This window comes from Ylistrum balloti, unplaced genomic scaffold (assembly GCF_031769215.1).
Source record: "Ylistrum balloti isolate Yb309-2 unplaced genomic scaffold, AGI_CSIRO_Ybal_v1 Utg369668, whole genome shotgun sequence".
Classification (NCBI taxonomy): Eukaryota; Metazoa; Mollusca; class Bivalvia; order Pectinida; family Pectinidae; genus Ylistrum; species Ylistrum balloti.
Genome location: NW_026781915.1, coordinates 2,425,047 through 2,441,798, shown reverse-complemented (window position 1 = coordinate 2,441,798; position 16,752 = coordinate 2,425,047). Strand labels below are relative to the sequence as shown.

The window sequence follows — 16,752 nt, the reverse complement described above, 5'->3', positions numbered from 1 at the left end:
TCCAAGATTACACTCCCTCTTGCGCACAATAGTCTCGGTTAGAAACTTTTAGTGACTGAAATGGTTTATAGCTTTCTATAAATAGTAGTGCTGACTACACATTGTATTTATTTATCTATTGAGATTTATCATAGCAGTAGTTGAAAATTGTCAACCACATGAATACATGCCACCATGTGACCGTGGAAATTAGTAGATTGGAACAAATGCATTGCGGGCAGATTGTTGTGTAAATTCAACACATAATGCAACCGATCAGCTTTTAAGGGAAAACACTTTGATTCACAGACAAATACTTAATATGAAGTGAATATGATATGAAACATGAGGCAGGCTTATCAGGAAATTACATCCATAATGACATATTGAGATTATTACGGTATTATGTATACACAAGCACTGCTAAAGGAAGTTTCCTAAGTAGGACAAGAGTACATGATCAGATGATATCTTAATCAAATGGCGATCCTTCAGTAACATATTGTGTAGCTTTCGAACAGGAAGTAACGAGTGACGATAAAGCAAAAATCGTGACGACCAGTTCCATTAAGGAAGTAATCTTCTGATGTTAAACTGAAAGTAAGATATGACTCAACATATTGAATTCTACCGTAATATTATGGGCTTTTGTGGGGTTTTTTTTGTGTACTACAGTATTACATGGGTAACTTTGTCATTACTACAGTATTACATGGGTACCTCTGTCAGTACTGCATTATTACATGGGTACCTCTGTCAGTACTACATTATTACATGGGTACCTCTGTCTGTACTACAGTATTACATGGGTCCTTTTGTCAGTACTACAGTATTGCATTGGTACCTTTGTCATTACTACATTATTACATGGGTACCTTTATCATTAGTACAGTATTACGTGGGTACCTATGTCAGTACTACAGTATAACATGGGTACCTCTGTCAGTACTACAGTATTACATTGGAACCTTTGTCAGTACTACATTATTACATGGGTACCTCTGTCAGTACTACAGTATTACATGGGTACCTTTGCCAGTACTACAGTATTACATGGGTACCTCTGTCAGAGCTACAGTATTACATGGGTCCTTTTGTCAGTACTACAGTATTGCATTGGTACCTTTGTCATTACTACATTATTACATGGGTACCTCTGTCAGTACTACAGTATTACATGGGTACCTTTGTCATTACTACAGTATTACATTGGAACCTTTGTCAGTACTACATTATTACATGGGTACCTCTGTCAGTACTACAGTATTACATGGGTACCTCTGTCAGTACTACAGTATTACATGGGTACCTTTGTCAGTACTACAGTATAACATGGGTACCTTTGTCATTACTACAGTATTACATTGGTACCTTTGTCAATACTACAGTATAACATCGGTACCTTTGTCAGTGCTACAGTATAACATGGGTAACTTTGTCAGTACTACAGTATTACATGGGTACCTCTGTTAGTACTACAGTATTACATGGGTACCTGTGTCAGTACTACAGTATTACATGGGTACCTTTGTCAGTACTACAGTATTACATGGGTACCTTTGTCAGTACTACAGTATTACATGGGTACCTCTGTCATTACTACATTATTACATGGGTACCTCTGTCAGTACTACATTATTACATTGGAACCTTTGTCAGTACTACAGTATAACATGGGTACATCTGTCAGTACTACAGTATTACATATGTATCTCTATCAATACTATAGTATTACATGGGTACCTCTGTCACTACTACATTATTGCATGGGTACCTTTGTCAGTACTACAGTATAACATGGGTACATCTGTCAGTACTACAGTATTACATGGGTACCTTTGTCAGTACTACATTATTACATGGGTACCTCTGTCAGTACTACAGTATTACATGGGTACCTTTGTCAGTACTACATTATTACATGGGTACCTCTGTCAGTACTACAGTATTACATGGGTACCTTTGTCAGTATTACAGTATTACATGGGTACGTTTGTCATTACTGCAGTATAACTGGAGCCGTAACCAGAGCCAAATCAGTGTCTTCGTCTACAGAAGTCAGGATGGATGGCCTGAACGTCTCTCAATCTGAGTGTAAGTTGTGTCCAAAGGTATATGTTGAGAAGACAACCAAAATGCTGAAATGCAACAGATGCCGGAAATATTTTTGCATTAGATGTACGTACGTACAAAGTTTTGTGCCGATCAGATAGTATGTGGTTTTGTCCTCCGTGTAGAGTGACAATGAAGAGGAAATGTGAAGCATCTGATGTCGAATGCATATTGAAAAAGGAAATGGAAAAGGTTGTGAAACAGATGGAAACGCTTCAGTGTTCGGATGAAATATTCTCTGAGGTAAAGGATCGGACCACCATGGAACAGAAAAATTGTTCGCATCAGCAGGAAAACGAGACATTTAAGCCAGGAAAGTTATACCATTTTAAGCACTGAAATATAAATAGACCTATATCTCAATCTTTCATGATGAACAATAATTTGATCTCTCAAAACCGTAAATTGCTAAGTCACTATGTAACGATTCATTTCCTTCTACATTGTATGATATATCAATTCCATTGTTAATCAAATTTAGATATGGACATAGAGGCATTGTTTTGCCTGCGTCCATTATTAACTTCACTTAACTTAACTTAACTTAACTATAACAAGGGTACCTTTGTCATTACTACAGTATTACATGTCATTACCTCAGAATTTGATACCTGCCTTTGTCACTACCTCAGTATTTGATACCTGCATTTGTCACTATCTCAGTATTTGATACCTGCCTCTGTCACTATCTCAGTATTTGATACATGCCTTTGTCACTATCTCAGTATTTGATACCTGCCTTTGTCACTATCTCAGTATTTGACACCTGCCTTTGTCACTACCTCAGTATTTCACGCATACCTTTGCCTTAACGTCAGTATAAACATACCTTTATTGCAGAATTCTCCGTGGAAGCCGGCCTTACATCCCTGGGTACAATGACCATTGACGTGATGACAAGTACTACTATTCCCACAGTTACCACAGACTCCCGAACAATTCGTCCCGTAGGAGCCTGTGTCACATTCTAAAACCGATATTTATCGCATTTCAACAAGGTAACAATTATTACTGTGATCGGTACATCATCGAATTGTTCTCGATTCTCGCACCATTTTCAACGCCGAGAACAACAATTAAAAGAAACAAAATTTAATTCTGACTTTTTCATCAATCATGCTTAGTAATTGCAGAACGACATGGATCTTCCTGATCAAAATAGATACACAGCGAAACAATGCATTGAGTAACTTTTACTGTCTATAACCTAGTAGTATAACAGTAATTGATAATACAATTGGCACACTCTGGCTTTTGTTGATGTGGTTCGTTTCTCGATATATATATATATCGCCGCTGTTTTAAAGAAAATATTCTCCTGGTCAAGAGTGACCCTCGACTGCCCAGTATGGTTAAGAAAACAGGCCTATTTATGAGGGGAAATGGAAAGCTCGTCTAGAGCGTATAGTCACGTGGGTTGTGACCACCTTAAAAAGTTTAATTTCATAATTAAAAGAAAATATTGTAACAATGTTTACTTAATTTTTTTTACACTTTCCAGCACATCTTTAGAGTATGTTAGTATCCCCCATCATCAGAACTCCATCGAATGATATATGATTAATATCGTAATATAGTATATACAGTAACGGTAAAGTAACGGAAAGATTGAGCTACAATTTTATCTAAAAATCAATAGAATGATAACTGAAAGGAATCGAGATATAAAGACAAATACATTGACTTGAAATTCCCGTCAAACTTTTAAAATAGTTCTTCAGGTGATATTATAGAGTTACTGAAATATACAAGCAAGAAAACAATACTTACTTCTGTTACATTTGTCTGTCTGCCATCCGTCTTTACAACCACCCGGCGGACATAGACCTGAAGTCCTATTACAAAGTACTGTCTTGCAGTGACAACTCTCCTCACAGTTATAACCAAAGAATCCGGCCTCACATTCTGGTAAAACAATATAGGAATATGAATGTGTAACACCAATTCAGTACTTTAATATAATAACGAAGTACATTTCAAATTGTACAATAAAAGTTTTTGGAAAGTTTTCTTAAAGTTGATAGATAAACGTTAAAAAAATTACGATGTATTGATTAATTCTTTTTACTGGTTTAGATATAAGACACAATGGGAACAACAGCGGAGGAACCAGGCAAACTAGCTCACATGAAGACATCAAACTTTACATCGCACAAGGACAGCTGTCAACATCTCTTACAAAAGTCATGATATTCGGAACAAATCCATTAATGCTGAATCAACTGGGACATGTAAATAAGTTAAGAACGCAGGAATATTACCATCTAGAAATGGAAAATTATGATAGGGAAATCGCAATCATCACGTTCATCATGCAGCGTAGTGGAAAGTTATCCCTGTCGAGATTGAGGTACAGTATAAGTGACTTATGGAGAAGAATCTGCCAAATCTTTGATTGGCAATTCTGGTAGATGCATAATGTAAATAATGGGCATAAACGTCTTGTTATATAAAGGGGGAAAATAATAATTAAAAAATTTGGAATAGGTTGTCGTAAAATAAGAAAAGTTCACTCACGTAAACTACACGAAGGACCGTACCAGCCTTTAGCGCATTCGTTGTTCGGACATGAACCATCTGCTGGATCACATGTTCCAATCTTGCAAAAACATTTACGCGTGCAGTTGAATCCAAATGTCCCAGCTGGGCATTCTGTAGTACATGAATTGCATCCAGGTAATATATGACAAATGCCTGTTGCAAAAACGTTTTCTAGTAATTTATAATTCATCTATTCTAGATTACAAATCGAGTCTTAAGAAAGATTGTACAAAAGATACACAAGTTAATACCACATTTTGATACCACGTTAAAGCTAGCTACCGTAGAGCCTTAAAATGAAGTAAAATGTATCATACAGCTGTTTCGTCCTTCTAGAACTCGTCAGCTTAAATTTTGAAGCCTAAGAGCCGACTGAGGAAACTGCAAACTCTATCTAAATACACACAGTTTTAACATTCTACATTCGCTTTCTGGATGAGTTGATGATACGTCTGTTTTGTAGAAGAATGATTATAATTTAAAGTGATTCTATATGCAAATTTTATTTCGGAAATAGAACAATTTAGCAAAATGTCCGTTTATACGTTGTATAGATTTCTTTTGTAAGCAAACATTTGTCAGTTTGCCAAATTTAAACATCAACAAATTCTATGCAAAAGCTGACTCAGAATGAATGTTGTTTACGGTGTTTTGAATAAAATTATGCAAATAATAAACAGTCGTTACTAGATCTGCACCCTTAAATTTTCTATAGTATTTCTTTCTTTCCTTATATCTTATCAAATATCCTTCTTATGCCTCTTAATGTATAAGAACTTACTCTCATTGCAGAAAGGAGCGATCCATCCGTCAGCACAATCATTTGGACATGTGCCACTCACATGGTCACACGCACCATTGTTTCTGCATGCTCCACAAGTAAACGTGCAGTTGTTGCCAAATCGACCTTTGTCACATACTGGCAAAATCAAATATATACAAAAGTCTAGAGGTGTGTATATACACAGTTAATACACATCACAGTAACATGCAGACGTAAACTCAATGATTAAGTTGTTTACAATCCAATGGTTCAAATTGTCGCGGCTGTAAAATACAATAAAGTAGCAAGGATATACTTTTCAGGGAAGGAACGATAAAAAAAATACCGCGGAAAATAATACAAAGTCAGCATGGTCTCCTTTGCGCCCTAATCAGCTGAATTGTTAACTCAGTCTGCTGAAGGGTTATGATCTGAAGAACTATTCATCATCCACACAAATCTTGTTTTCAGAAGTGGTAAGGAGTGACCTTTAAACTTTTATGTTGACGTTTGGTAATCACCAAACGTTTCAGATAATTATTATGAATCTCTGATGAAGATATGAAAAAGTCCCATTTGAGATTATGATGTACTTTGTACATATATTTATTTTATTTTAAACTTTCAACTAGAATGGTGAGCACGAAAGTCTAATCAGTGGAACAAGAAGATATTGCGTAAATACAAAGTATATCTGTTGCTTAGAGGTTCATGAGATATCTACGAAGGCTTTAGACTAAAAGTAGTCAAGTGAGACGTTTCACTTTAAACCTTGACTGAGGATAATTGATAAATGTAAGGGAAGGAACTAACTGTCATACTGACCGTGTAAGGGAAGGAACAAACTTCTCTATTGACCGTGTAAGGGAAGGAACTAACTTCTCTATTGACCGTGTCAGGGAAGGAACTAACTTCGCTAGTGACCGTGTAAGGGAAGGAACTAACTTCGCTACTGACCGTGTAAGGGAAGGAACTAACTTCGCTACTATCCGTGTAAGGGAAGGAACTAACTTCTCTATTGACCGTGTAAGGGAAGGAACTAACTTCTCTATTGACCGTGTAAGGGAAGGAACTAACTGCCATACTGACAGTGTAAGGGAAGGAACTAACTTCGCTACTGACCGTGTAAGGGAAGGAACTAACTTCGCTACTGACTGTAAGGGAAGGAACTAACTGCGCTACTGACCGTATAAGGGAAGGAACTAACTTCGCTACTGACCGTGTAAGGGAAGGAACTAACTTCGCTACTGACCGTATAAGGGAAGGAACTAACTTCGCTACTGACAGGTAAGGGAAGGAACTAACTTCGCTACTGACCGTGTAAGGGAAGGATCTAACTTCGTTACGGACCGTGTAAGGGAAGGAACTAACTGCCATACTGACAGTGTAAGGGAAGGAACTAACTTCGCTACTGACCGTGTAAGGGAAGGAACTAACTTCGCTACTGACAGTGTAAGGGAAGGAACTAACTTCGCTACTGACCGTGTAAGGGAAGGAACTAACTGCCATACTGACCGTATAAGGGAAGGAACTAACTTCGCTACTGATCATGTAAGGGAAGGAACTAACTTCGCTACTGACCGTGTAAGGGAAGGAACTAACTTCGCTACTAACTTCGCTACTGACCGTGTAAGGGAAGGAACTAACTTCGCTACTGACCGTGTAAGGGAAGGAACTAACTTCGCTACTGACCGTGTAAGGGAAGGAACTAACTTCGCTACTGACCGTGTAAGGGAAGGAACTAACTTCGCTACTGACCGTGTAAGGGAAGGAACTAACTGTCATACTAACCGTATAAAGGAAGGAACTAACTTCGTTACTGACATGTAAGGGAAGGAACTAACTTCGCTACTGACCGTGTAAGGGAAGGAACTAACTTCGCTACTGACAGTGTAAGGGAAGGAACTAACTTCGCTACTGACCGTGTAAGGGAAGGAACTAACTTCGCTACTGACCGTGTAAGGGAAGGAACTAACTTCGCTACTGACAGTGTAAGGGAAGGAACTAACTTCGCTACTGACTGTGTAAGGGAAGGAACTAACTTCGCTACTGACCGTGTAAGGGAAGGAACTAACTTCGCTACTGACAGTGTAAGGGAAGGAACTAACTTCGCTACTGACCGTGTAAGGGAAGGAACTAACTTCGCTACTGACTGTGTAAGGGAAGGAACTAACTTCGCTACTGACTGTGTAAGGGAAGGAACTAACTTCGCTACTGACCGTGTAAGGGAAGGAACTAACTCCGCTACTGACCGTGTAAGGGAAGGAACTAACTTCGCTACTGATCATGTAAAGAAAGGAACTAACTTCGCTACTGACTGTGTAAGGGAAGGAACTAACTTCGCTACTGACTGTAAGGGAAGGAACTAAGTTCGCTACTGATCATTTAAGGGAAGGAACTAACTTCCCTACTGATCATGTAAGGGAAGGAACTAACTTCGCTACCGACCGTGTAAGGGAAAGAACTAACTTCGCTAGTGACAGTGTAAGGGAAGAAACTAACTTCGCTACTGACCGTGTAAGGGAAGGAACTAACTTCGCTACTGACCGTGTAAGGGAAGGAACTAACTTCGCTACTGACCGTGTAAGTGAAGGAACTAACTTCGCTACTGACCGTGTAAGGGAAGGAACTAACTTCGCTACTGACCGTGTAAGGGAAGGAACTAACTTCGCTACTGACCGTGTAAGGGAAGGAACTAACTGCCATACTGACAGTGTAAGGGAAGGAACTAACTTCGCTACTGACCGTGTAAGGGAAGGAACTAACTTCGCTACTGACCGTGTAAGGGAAGGAACTAACTTCGCTACTGACCGTGTAAGGGAAGGAACTAACTGCCATACTGACCGTATAAGGGAAGGAACTAACTTCGCTACTGACAGGTAAAGGAAGGAACTTACTTCGCTACTGACCGTGTAAAGGAAGGAACTAACTGCCATACTGACCGTATAAGGGAAGGAACTAACTTCGCTACTGACCGTGTAAGGGAAGGAACTAACTTCGCTACTGACCGTGTAAGGGAAGGAACTAACTTCGCTACTGACCGTGTAAGGGAAGGAACTAACTTCGCTACTGATCATGTAAGGGAAGGAACTAACTTCGCTACCGACCGTGTAAGGGAAAGAACTAACCGTATAAGGGAAGGAACTAACTTCGCTACTGACCGTGTAAGGGAAGGAACTAACTTCGCTACTATCCGTGTAAGGGAAGGAACTAACTTCGATACTGACAGTGTTAGGAAAGGAACTAACTTCGCTACTGACAGTATAAAGGAAGGAACTAACTTCGCTACTGTCAGTGTAAGGGAAGGAACTAACTTCGCTACTGACCGTGTAAGGGAAGGAACTAACTTCGCTACTGACCGTGTAAGGGAAGGAACTAACTTCTCTATTGACCGTGTAAGGGAAGGAACTAACTTCGCTACTGACAGTGTAAGGGAAGGAACTAACTTCGCTACTGACCGTGTAAGGGAAGGAACTAACTTCGCTACTGACCGTGTAAGGGAAGGAACTAACTGTCATACTGACCGTATAAAGGAAGGAACTAACTTCGTTACTGACCGTGTAGGGGAAGGAACTAACTTCGCTACTGACCGTGTAAGGGAAGGAACTAACTTCGCTACTGAAGGGAAGGAACTAACTGTAAGGGAAGGAACTAACTTCGCTACTGATACTGACCGTGTAAGGGAAGGAACTAACTTCGCTACTGACCGTGTAAGGGAAGGAACTAACTTCGCTACTGACCGTGTAAGGGAAGGAACTAACTTCGCTACTGACCGTGTAAGGGAAGGAACTAACTTCGCTAGTGACTAACTTCGCTACTACTGACCGTGTAAGGGAAGGAACTAACTTCGCTACTGACCGTGTAAGGGAAGGAACTAACTTCGCTACTGACCGTGTAAGGGAAGGAACTAACTTCGCTACTGACCGTGTAAGGGAAGGAACTAACTTCGCTACTGACCGTGTAAGGGAAGGAACTAACTTCGCTACTGACCGTGTAAGGGAAGGAACTAACTTCGCTACTGACCGTGTAAGGGGAGGAACTAACTGCCATACTGACCGTATGGAAGGAACTAACTTCGACTGACCGTGTAAGGGAAGGAACTAACTTCGCTACTGACCATAACTTCGCTAGGTGTAAGGGAAGGAACTAGACTGACTAAAAGGGAAGGAACTAACCGTATAAGGGAAGGAACTAACTTCACTACTGACTGTGTAAGGGAAGGAACTAACTTCGCTACTGACTGTGTAAGGGAAGGAACTAACTTCGCTAGTGACCGTGTAAGGGAAGGAACTAGCTTCGCTACTGACCGTGTAAGGGAAGGAACTAACTTCGCTACTGACCGTGTAAGGGAAGGAACTAACTTCGCTACTGACTGTGTAAGGGAAGGAACTAACTTCGCTACTGACAGTGTAAGGGAATGAACTAACTGCCATACTGACTGTAAGGGAAGGAACTAACTGCGCTACTGACCGTGTAAGGGAAGGAACTGACGTCGTTAATGGTTGTTTAAGGGAAGGAACTTACTGCCATACTGACAGTGTAAGGGAAGGAACTAACTTCTGGTTTTGTAAGGGAAGGAACTATTGACAGTGTAAGGGAAGGAACTAACTTCGCTACTGACCGTGTAAGGGAAGGAACTAACTTCGCTACTGACCGTGTAAGGGAAGGAACTAACTTCGCTACTGACCGTGTAAGGGAAGGAACTAACTGCCATGCTAAGGGAAGGAACTAACTTCGCTACTGACCGTGTAAGGGAAGGAACTAACTTCGCTACTGACAGTGTAAGGGAAGGAACTAACTTCGCTACTGACCGTGTAAGGGAAGGAACTAACTTCGCTACTGACCGTGTAAGGGAAGGAACTAACTTCGCTACTGACCGTGTAAGGGAAGGAACTAACTTCGCTACTGACAGTGTAAGGGAAGGAACTAACTGCCATACTGACCGTATAAGGGAAGGAACTAACTTCGCTACTGACCGTGTAAGGGAAGGAACTAACTTCGCTACTGACCGTGTAAGGGAAGGAACTAACTGCCATACTGACCGTATAAGGGAAGGAACTAACTTCGCTACTGACTGTGTAAGGGAAGGAACTAACTTCGCTACTGACCGTGTAAGGGAAGGAACTAACTTCGCTACTGACCGTGTAAGGGAAGGAACTAACTTCGCTACTGACCGTGTAAGGGAAGGAACTAACTTCGCTACTGACCGTGTAAGGGAAGTAACTAACTGCCATACTGACTGTAAGGGAAGGAACTAACTTCGCTACTGACAGTGTAAGGGAAGGAACTAACTGCCATACTGACAGTGTAAGGGAAGGAACTAACTTCGCTACTGACCGTGTAAGGGAAGGAACTGACGTCGTTAATGGTTGTTTAAGGGAAGGAACTAACTGCCATACTGACAGTGTAAGGGAAGGAACTGACGTCGTTAATGGTTTTTTAAGGGAAGGAACTAACTGCCATACTGACAGTGTAAGGGAAGGAACTAACTTCGCTACTGACTGTGCAAGGGAAGGAACTAACTTCGCTACTGACTGTGTAAGGGAAGGAACTGACGTCGTTAATGGTTGTTTAAGGGAAGGAACTTACTGCCATACTGACAGTGTAAGGGAAGGAACTGACGTCGTTAATGGTTTTTTAAGGGAAGGAACTAACTGCCATACTGACAGTGTTAGGGAAGGAACTAACTTCGCTACTGACTGTGCAAGGGAAGGAACTAACTTCGCTACTGACTGTGTAAGGGAAGGTACTAATTGCCATACTGACCGTATAAGGGAAGGTACTAACTTCGCTACTGACCGTGTAGGGGAAGGAACTAACTTCGCTACTGACCGTGTAAGGGAAGGAACTAACTTCGCTACTGACTGTGTAAGGGAAGGAACTGACGTCGTTAATGGTTGTGTAAGGGAAGGAACTAACTGCCATACTGACTGTGTAAGGGAAGGAACTAACTGCCATACTGACCGTATTAGGGAAGATACTAACTTCGCTACTGACCATATAAGGGAAGGAACTAACTTCGCTACTAACCGTAAAAGGGAAGGAACTGACGTCGTTAATGGTTGTCTAAGGGAAGTAACTAACTTCGCTACTGACCGTGTAGGGGAAGGAACTAAATTCGCTACTGACCGTGTAAGCGAAGGAAATAACTTCGCTACTGACTGTGTAAGGGAAGGAACTGACGTCGTTAATGGTTGTGTAAGGGAAGGAACTAACTGCCATACTGACCGTATTAGGGAAGGTACTGACTTCGCTACTGACCATATAAGGGAAGGAACTAACTTCGCTACTAACCGTAAAAGGGAAGGAACTGACGTCGTTCTTTACCATATAAGGGAGATAAATAATTTCTCTACTGAACGTGTCATAGGAAGGACAAACTTCGCTGTCAGAGAGAGGATTAAACCGCTACTGATTGACCAAGTTAAATGAACTGATTTCACTTAAGAAAGGAACTAAATTCATTATTTGCCGAATGAGAGAACTAACGTATCTTATAACCTAGCAAACTGCCAGTTTTATATGAGTTGTACACTAAAAAACGAATCACTTAGATAATACCATAAATGTCTTTATAGATGTGTGTGTAGTTACTTGTATAGTTTTCATGTCGATGATTTATTGACAGAATAATACCTTTAGATACCATTCGTGTTAAAGGTCAACTTTTCCAGGTGATTCCAAATGTTATCGAACATTTTCTATGACCTACTACATCAAGTCAATATTTCCTCGTCATTATGTTATTCTGAAATATGATTTAAAAAAGAATCACATGACATCGTTTGGAATTTTACTGGTGAAGATATCATACTTACCCTTGCTACAAGATTCTGTTTGCCACCCTGGGTCACATCCTTCAGATGAACAAGTCCCATTCACGGAGTCACATGATCCCAGTCGGCAATGACACGTTTCCTCACAATTATGTCCAAACGTTGGGTCACCACACGCTACCGTTAATTATAGATGAATAATGTAAACATGTACACGTTATAATTATTGTTATCAGATATCTGACGTTATTTTACTCCCATTGGTTAGAGAGGTTGTTTAGTAGTAAAAACAGCTAAATCACATTCTTTGCTTTCTACGTTATATACATCAAGTAACTTGATGTACTAGATTAAAGATCATGTTTAAAAAGGTTCAAAAAATCCTAGCAGGTTATTTATTTTGATTAGTACTGATGTTCAACAGAACAAGTAGCTTGATTAATACTGATATTCAAACATCCTGACATAACATCTGTTTACCCGATATCTATGTTTAGCCTACAATTGTCCTATACCTATGTTTTTACCATATACCTACGTTTTTTACCATATACCTACGTTTTACCATATACCTACGTTTTTTCCATATACCTACGTTTTTTACCATATACCTACGTTTTTACCATATACCTAAATTTTACCTTATACATACATTTTTTACCATATATCTACGTTTTTTACCATATACGTTTTTTACCATATACCTACGTTTTTTACCATATACCTACGTTTTTTACCATATACCTACGTTTTTTTTACCTTATACCTACGTCTTTTACCATATACCTACATTTTACCATATACCTACGTTTTTCCATATACCTACTTTTTTCCATATACCTACGTTTTTTACCATATACCTACGTTTTTTACCATATACCTACGTTTTTTACCATATACCTACGTTTTTTACCATATACCTACGTTTTTACCATATACCTACGTTTTTTACCATATACCTACGTTTTTCCATATACCTACGTTTTTTACCATATACCTACGTTTTTTACCATATACCTACGTTTTTTACCATATACCTACGTTTTTAACCATATACCTAAATTTTACCTTATACATACATTTTTTACCATATACCTACGTTTTTCCATATACCTACGTTTTTACCTTATACCTACAATTTACAATATACCTACGTTTTTACCTTATACCTACGTTTTTTACCATATACCTACGTTTTTAACCATATACCTAAATTTTACCTTATACATACATTTTTTACCATATACCTACGTTTTTCCATATACCTACGTTTTTACCATATACCTACAATTTACAATATACCTACGTTTTTACCTTATACCTACGTTTTTACCATATACCTACGTTTTTAACCATATACCTAAATTTTACCTTATACATACATTTTTTACCATATACCTACGTTTTTTACCATATACCTACGTTTTACCATATACCTACGTTTTTTACCATATACCTACGTTTTACCATATACCTACGTTTTTCCATATACCTACGTTTTTTACCATATACCTACGTGTTTTACCATATACCTACGTTGGTCACATGCTGTACCGTTCCATCCCCGCTGACATCTGCCGGTTGGACAAGTTCCGTTTTCCGGATAACATGTGTCGTTGAGACAGTTGCAAGTATGTTTACATCCTACACCGAAGCTGCCATAGCCACATGCTGTTAATTACATTATAAAAACATATACATATTTAAGAGGATCAGTACCAAACTGATGTGGTACTTTAAACATCTTCCAAAAATGAACTACAGTATAATAATTTAACTAAACCAGTTGTCAAGAATCATTCATTTTTAGGAAAACGTTCGCCGTTATCTCTTTGTGACCGATTGCAAATGTTCTGTTATCATACAGCAACATCTTCGGATCTGGAATGAACTTCACGTATGATATTGTTGGTAGTACTTTGAGTATAGTGTAAAGATTATATTCACTTGTATTGCAGAAATCTCCTTGTAGTCCACTTTTGCATCTATTCAAGCAAATGCCGTTGTCTGGGTTACAAACTCCTTCCCAGCATCCTGCAGGGCACTGTTCCGCACAGTTTCCATGTCCATACCATCCAGTAGGGCAACCTATTAAAATTCCATGTTGAAATCAAATGGTAAAGAGTAATATTGTGATTTTATGAGAATCAACATTCTCGAATAGCACCAAATCTACTTATACATATACCATGAGCTAAGATAAAATTTAAAAAATGAATTATACTGCACAACAGAAACTGGTACTAATATAACAAATCCTGTCATTAGTCTTCCCTGATCACTTAAGTATGAGAGACCGTGTCATTAGTCTTCCTCGGGCCTTGCTGTCTGACTAGCGAGACCCGGTCATTAGTCTTCCCAAGGCCTTGCTGCCTGACTAGCGAGACCCTGTTATTAGCCTTAATCGGGCCTTCCTGTCAGACTAGCGAGACACTGTCATTAGTCTTCCGAGAGCCTTACTGTCTGACTAGCGAGACCCTGTTATTAGCCTTAATCGGGCCTTCCTGTCAGACTAGCGAGACACTGTCATTAGTCTTCCGAGAGCCTTACTGTCTGACTAGCGAGACCCTGTTATTAGCCTTAATCGGGCCTTCCTGTCAGACTAGCGAGACTCTATCATTAGTCTTGCTCGAGCCTTACTCTCTGACTAGTGAGACACTGTCATTAGTCTTCCTCGGGCTTTACTGTCTGACTAGCGAGACCCTGTTATGAGCCTTCCCCGGACCTTACTGTCTGACTAGCGAGACCATGTCATTAGTCTTCCTCGGGCCTTACTTTCTGACTAGTGAGACCCTGTTATTAATCTTCCCCGGGCCTTACTGTCTGACTAGCGAGACCCTGTTATTAGCCTTAATCGGGCCTTACTGTCTGACTAGCGAGACCCTGTTATTAGCCTTAATCGGGCCTTCCTGTCAGACTAGCGAGACACTGTCATTAGTCTTCCGAGAGCCTTACTGTCTGACTAGCGAGACCCTGTCATTAGTCTTCCCGGTCCTTGCTGTCTGACGAGCGAGACCCTATCATTAGTCTTGCTCGAGCCTTACTCTCTGACTAGTGAGACACTGTCATTAGTCTTCCCCGGTCCTTACTCTCTGACTAGTGCGACACTGTCATTAGACTTCCTCGGTCCTTACTCTCTGACTAGTGAGACCCTGTTATTAATCTTCCTCGGGCCTTGCTGTCTGACTAGTGAGACACTGTCATTAGTCTTCCGAGAGCCTTACTGTCTGACTAGCGAGACTCTGTCATTAGTCTTCCCGGTCCTTGCTGTCTGACTAGCGAGACCCTATCATTAGTCTTGCTCGAGCCTTACTCTCTGACTAGTGAGACACTGTCATTAGTCTTCCCCGGTCCTTACTCTCTGACTAGTGCGACACTGTCATTAGTCTTCCTCGGTCCTTACTCTCTGACTAGTGAGACCCTGTTATTAATCTTCCTCGGGCCTTGCTGTCTGACTAGTGAGACACTGTCATTAGTCTTCCGAGAGCCTTACTGTATGACTAGCGAGACTCTGTCATTAGTCTTCCCGGTCCTTGCTGTCTGACTAGCGAGACCCTATCATTAGTCTTGCTCGAGCCTTACTCTCTGACTAGTGAGACACTGTCATTAGTCTTCCCCGGTCCTTACTCTCTGACTAGTGCGACACTGTCATTAGTCTTCCTCGGTCCTTACTCTCTGACTAGTGAGACCCTGTTATTAATCTTCCTCGGGCCTTGCTGTCTGACTAGTGAGACACTGTCATTAGTCTTCCCAAGGCCTTGCTGTCTGACTAGCGAGACCCTGTCATTAGTCTTCCTCGGGCTTTACTGTCTGACTAGCGAGACCCTGTCATTAGCCTTTCCCGGTCATTACTGTCTGACAAGCGAAACCCTGTCATTAGTCTTCCTAAGGCCTTACAGTCTGACTAGCGAGACCCTGTTATGAGCCTTCCCCGGACCTTACTGTCTGACTAGCGAGACCCTGTTATTAGCCTTAATCGGGCCTTACTGTCTGACTAGCGAGACCCTGTTATTAGCCTTAATCGGGCCTTCCTGTCAGACTAGCGAGACACTGTCATTAGTCTTCCGAGACCCTGTCATTAGTCTTCCCGGTCCTTGCTGTCTGACTAGCGAGACCCTATCATTAGTCTTGCTCGAGCCTTACTCTCTGACTAGTGAGACACTGTCATTAGTCTTCCCCGGTCCTTACTCTCTGACTAGTGCGACACTGTCATTAGTCTTCCTCGGTCCTTACTCTCTGACTAGTGAGACCCTGTTATTAATCTTCCTCGAGCCTTGCTGTCTGACTAGCGAGACACTGTCATTAGTCTTCCCAAGGCCTTGCTGTCTGACTAGCGAGACCCTGTCATTAGTCTTCCTCGGGCTTTACTGTCTGACTAGCGAGACCCTGTCATTAGCCTTTCCCGGTCATTACTGTCTGACAAGCGAAACTCTGTCATTAGTCTTCCCAAGGCCTTACAGTCTGACTAGCGAGACCCTGTTATGAGCCTTCCCCGGACCTTACTGTCTGACTAGCGAGACCCTGTCATTAGTCTTCCCCGGTCCTTACTCTCTGACTAGCGAGACCATGTCATTAGTCTTC

General features: G+C 40.7%; 1 protein-coding gene across 1 annotated transcript in view; it reads right to left on the bottom strand.

Moving 5' to 3' along the window:
• The window catches only part of LOC132561490 (receptor-type tyrosine-protein phosphatase mu-like), a 39,125-nt gene that overhangs the window by 13,308 nt on the left and 9,065 nt on the right, over positions 1-16,752 (bottom strand). The window contains exons 4-9 of the mRNA XM_060226196.1: positions 13,708-13,842; positions 12,214-12,348; positions 5,414-5,551; positions 4,609-4,743; positions 3,862-3,996; positions 2,921-3,058 (exon numbers count right to left, since the gene is read on the bottom strand). Of these exons, the coding sequence (XP_060082179.1) occupies positions 2,921-3,058; positions 3,862-3,996; positions 4,609-4,743; positions 5,414-5,551; positions 12,214-12,348; positions 13,708-13,842 (816 nt within the window). The remainder of the gene's footprint in view (positions 1-2,920; positions 3,059-3,861; positions 3,997-4,608; positions 4,744-5,413; positions 5,552-12,213; positions 12,349-13,707; positions 13,843-16,752) is intronic.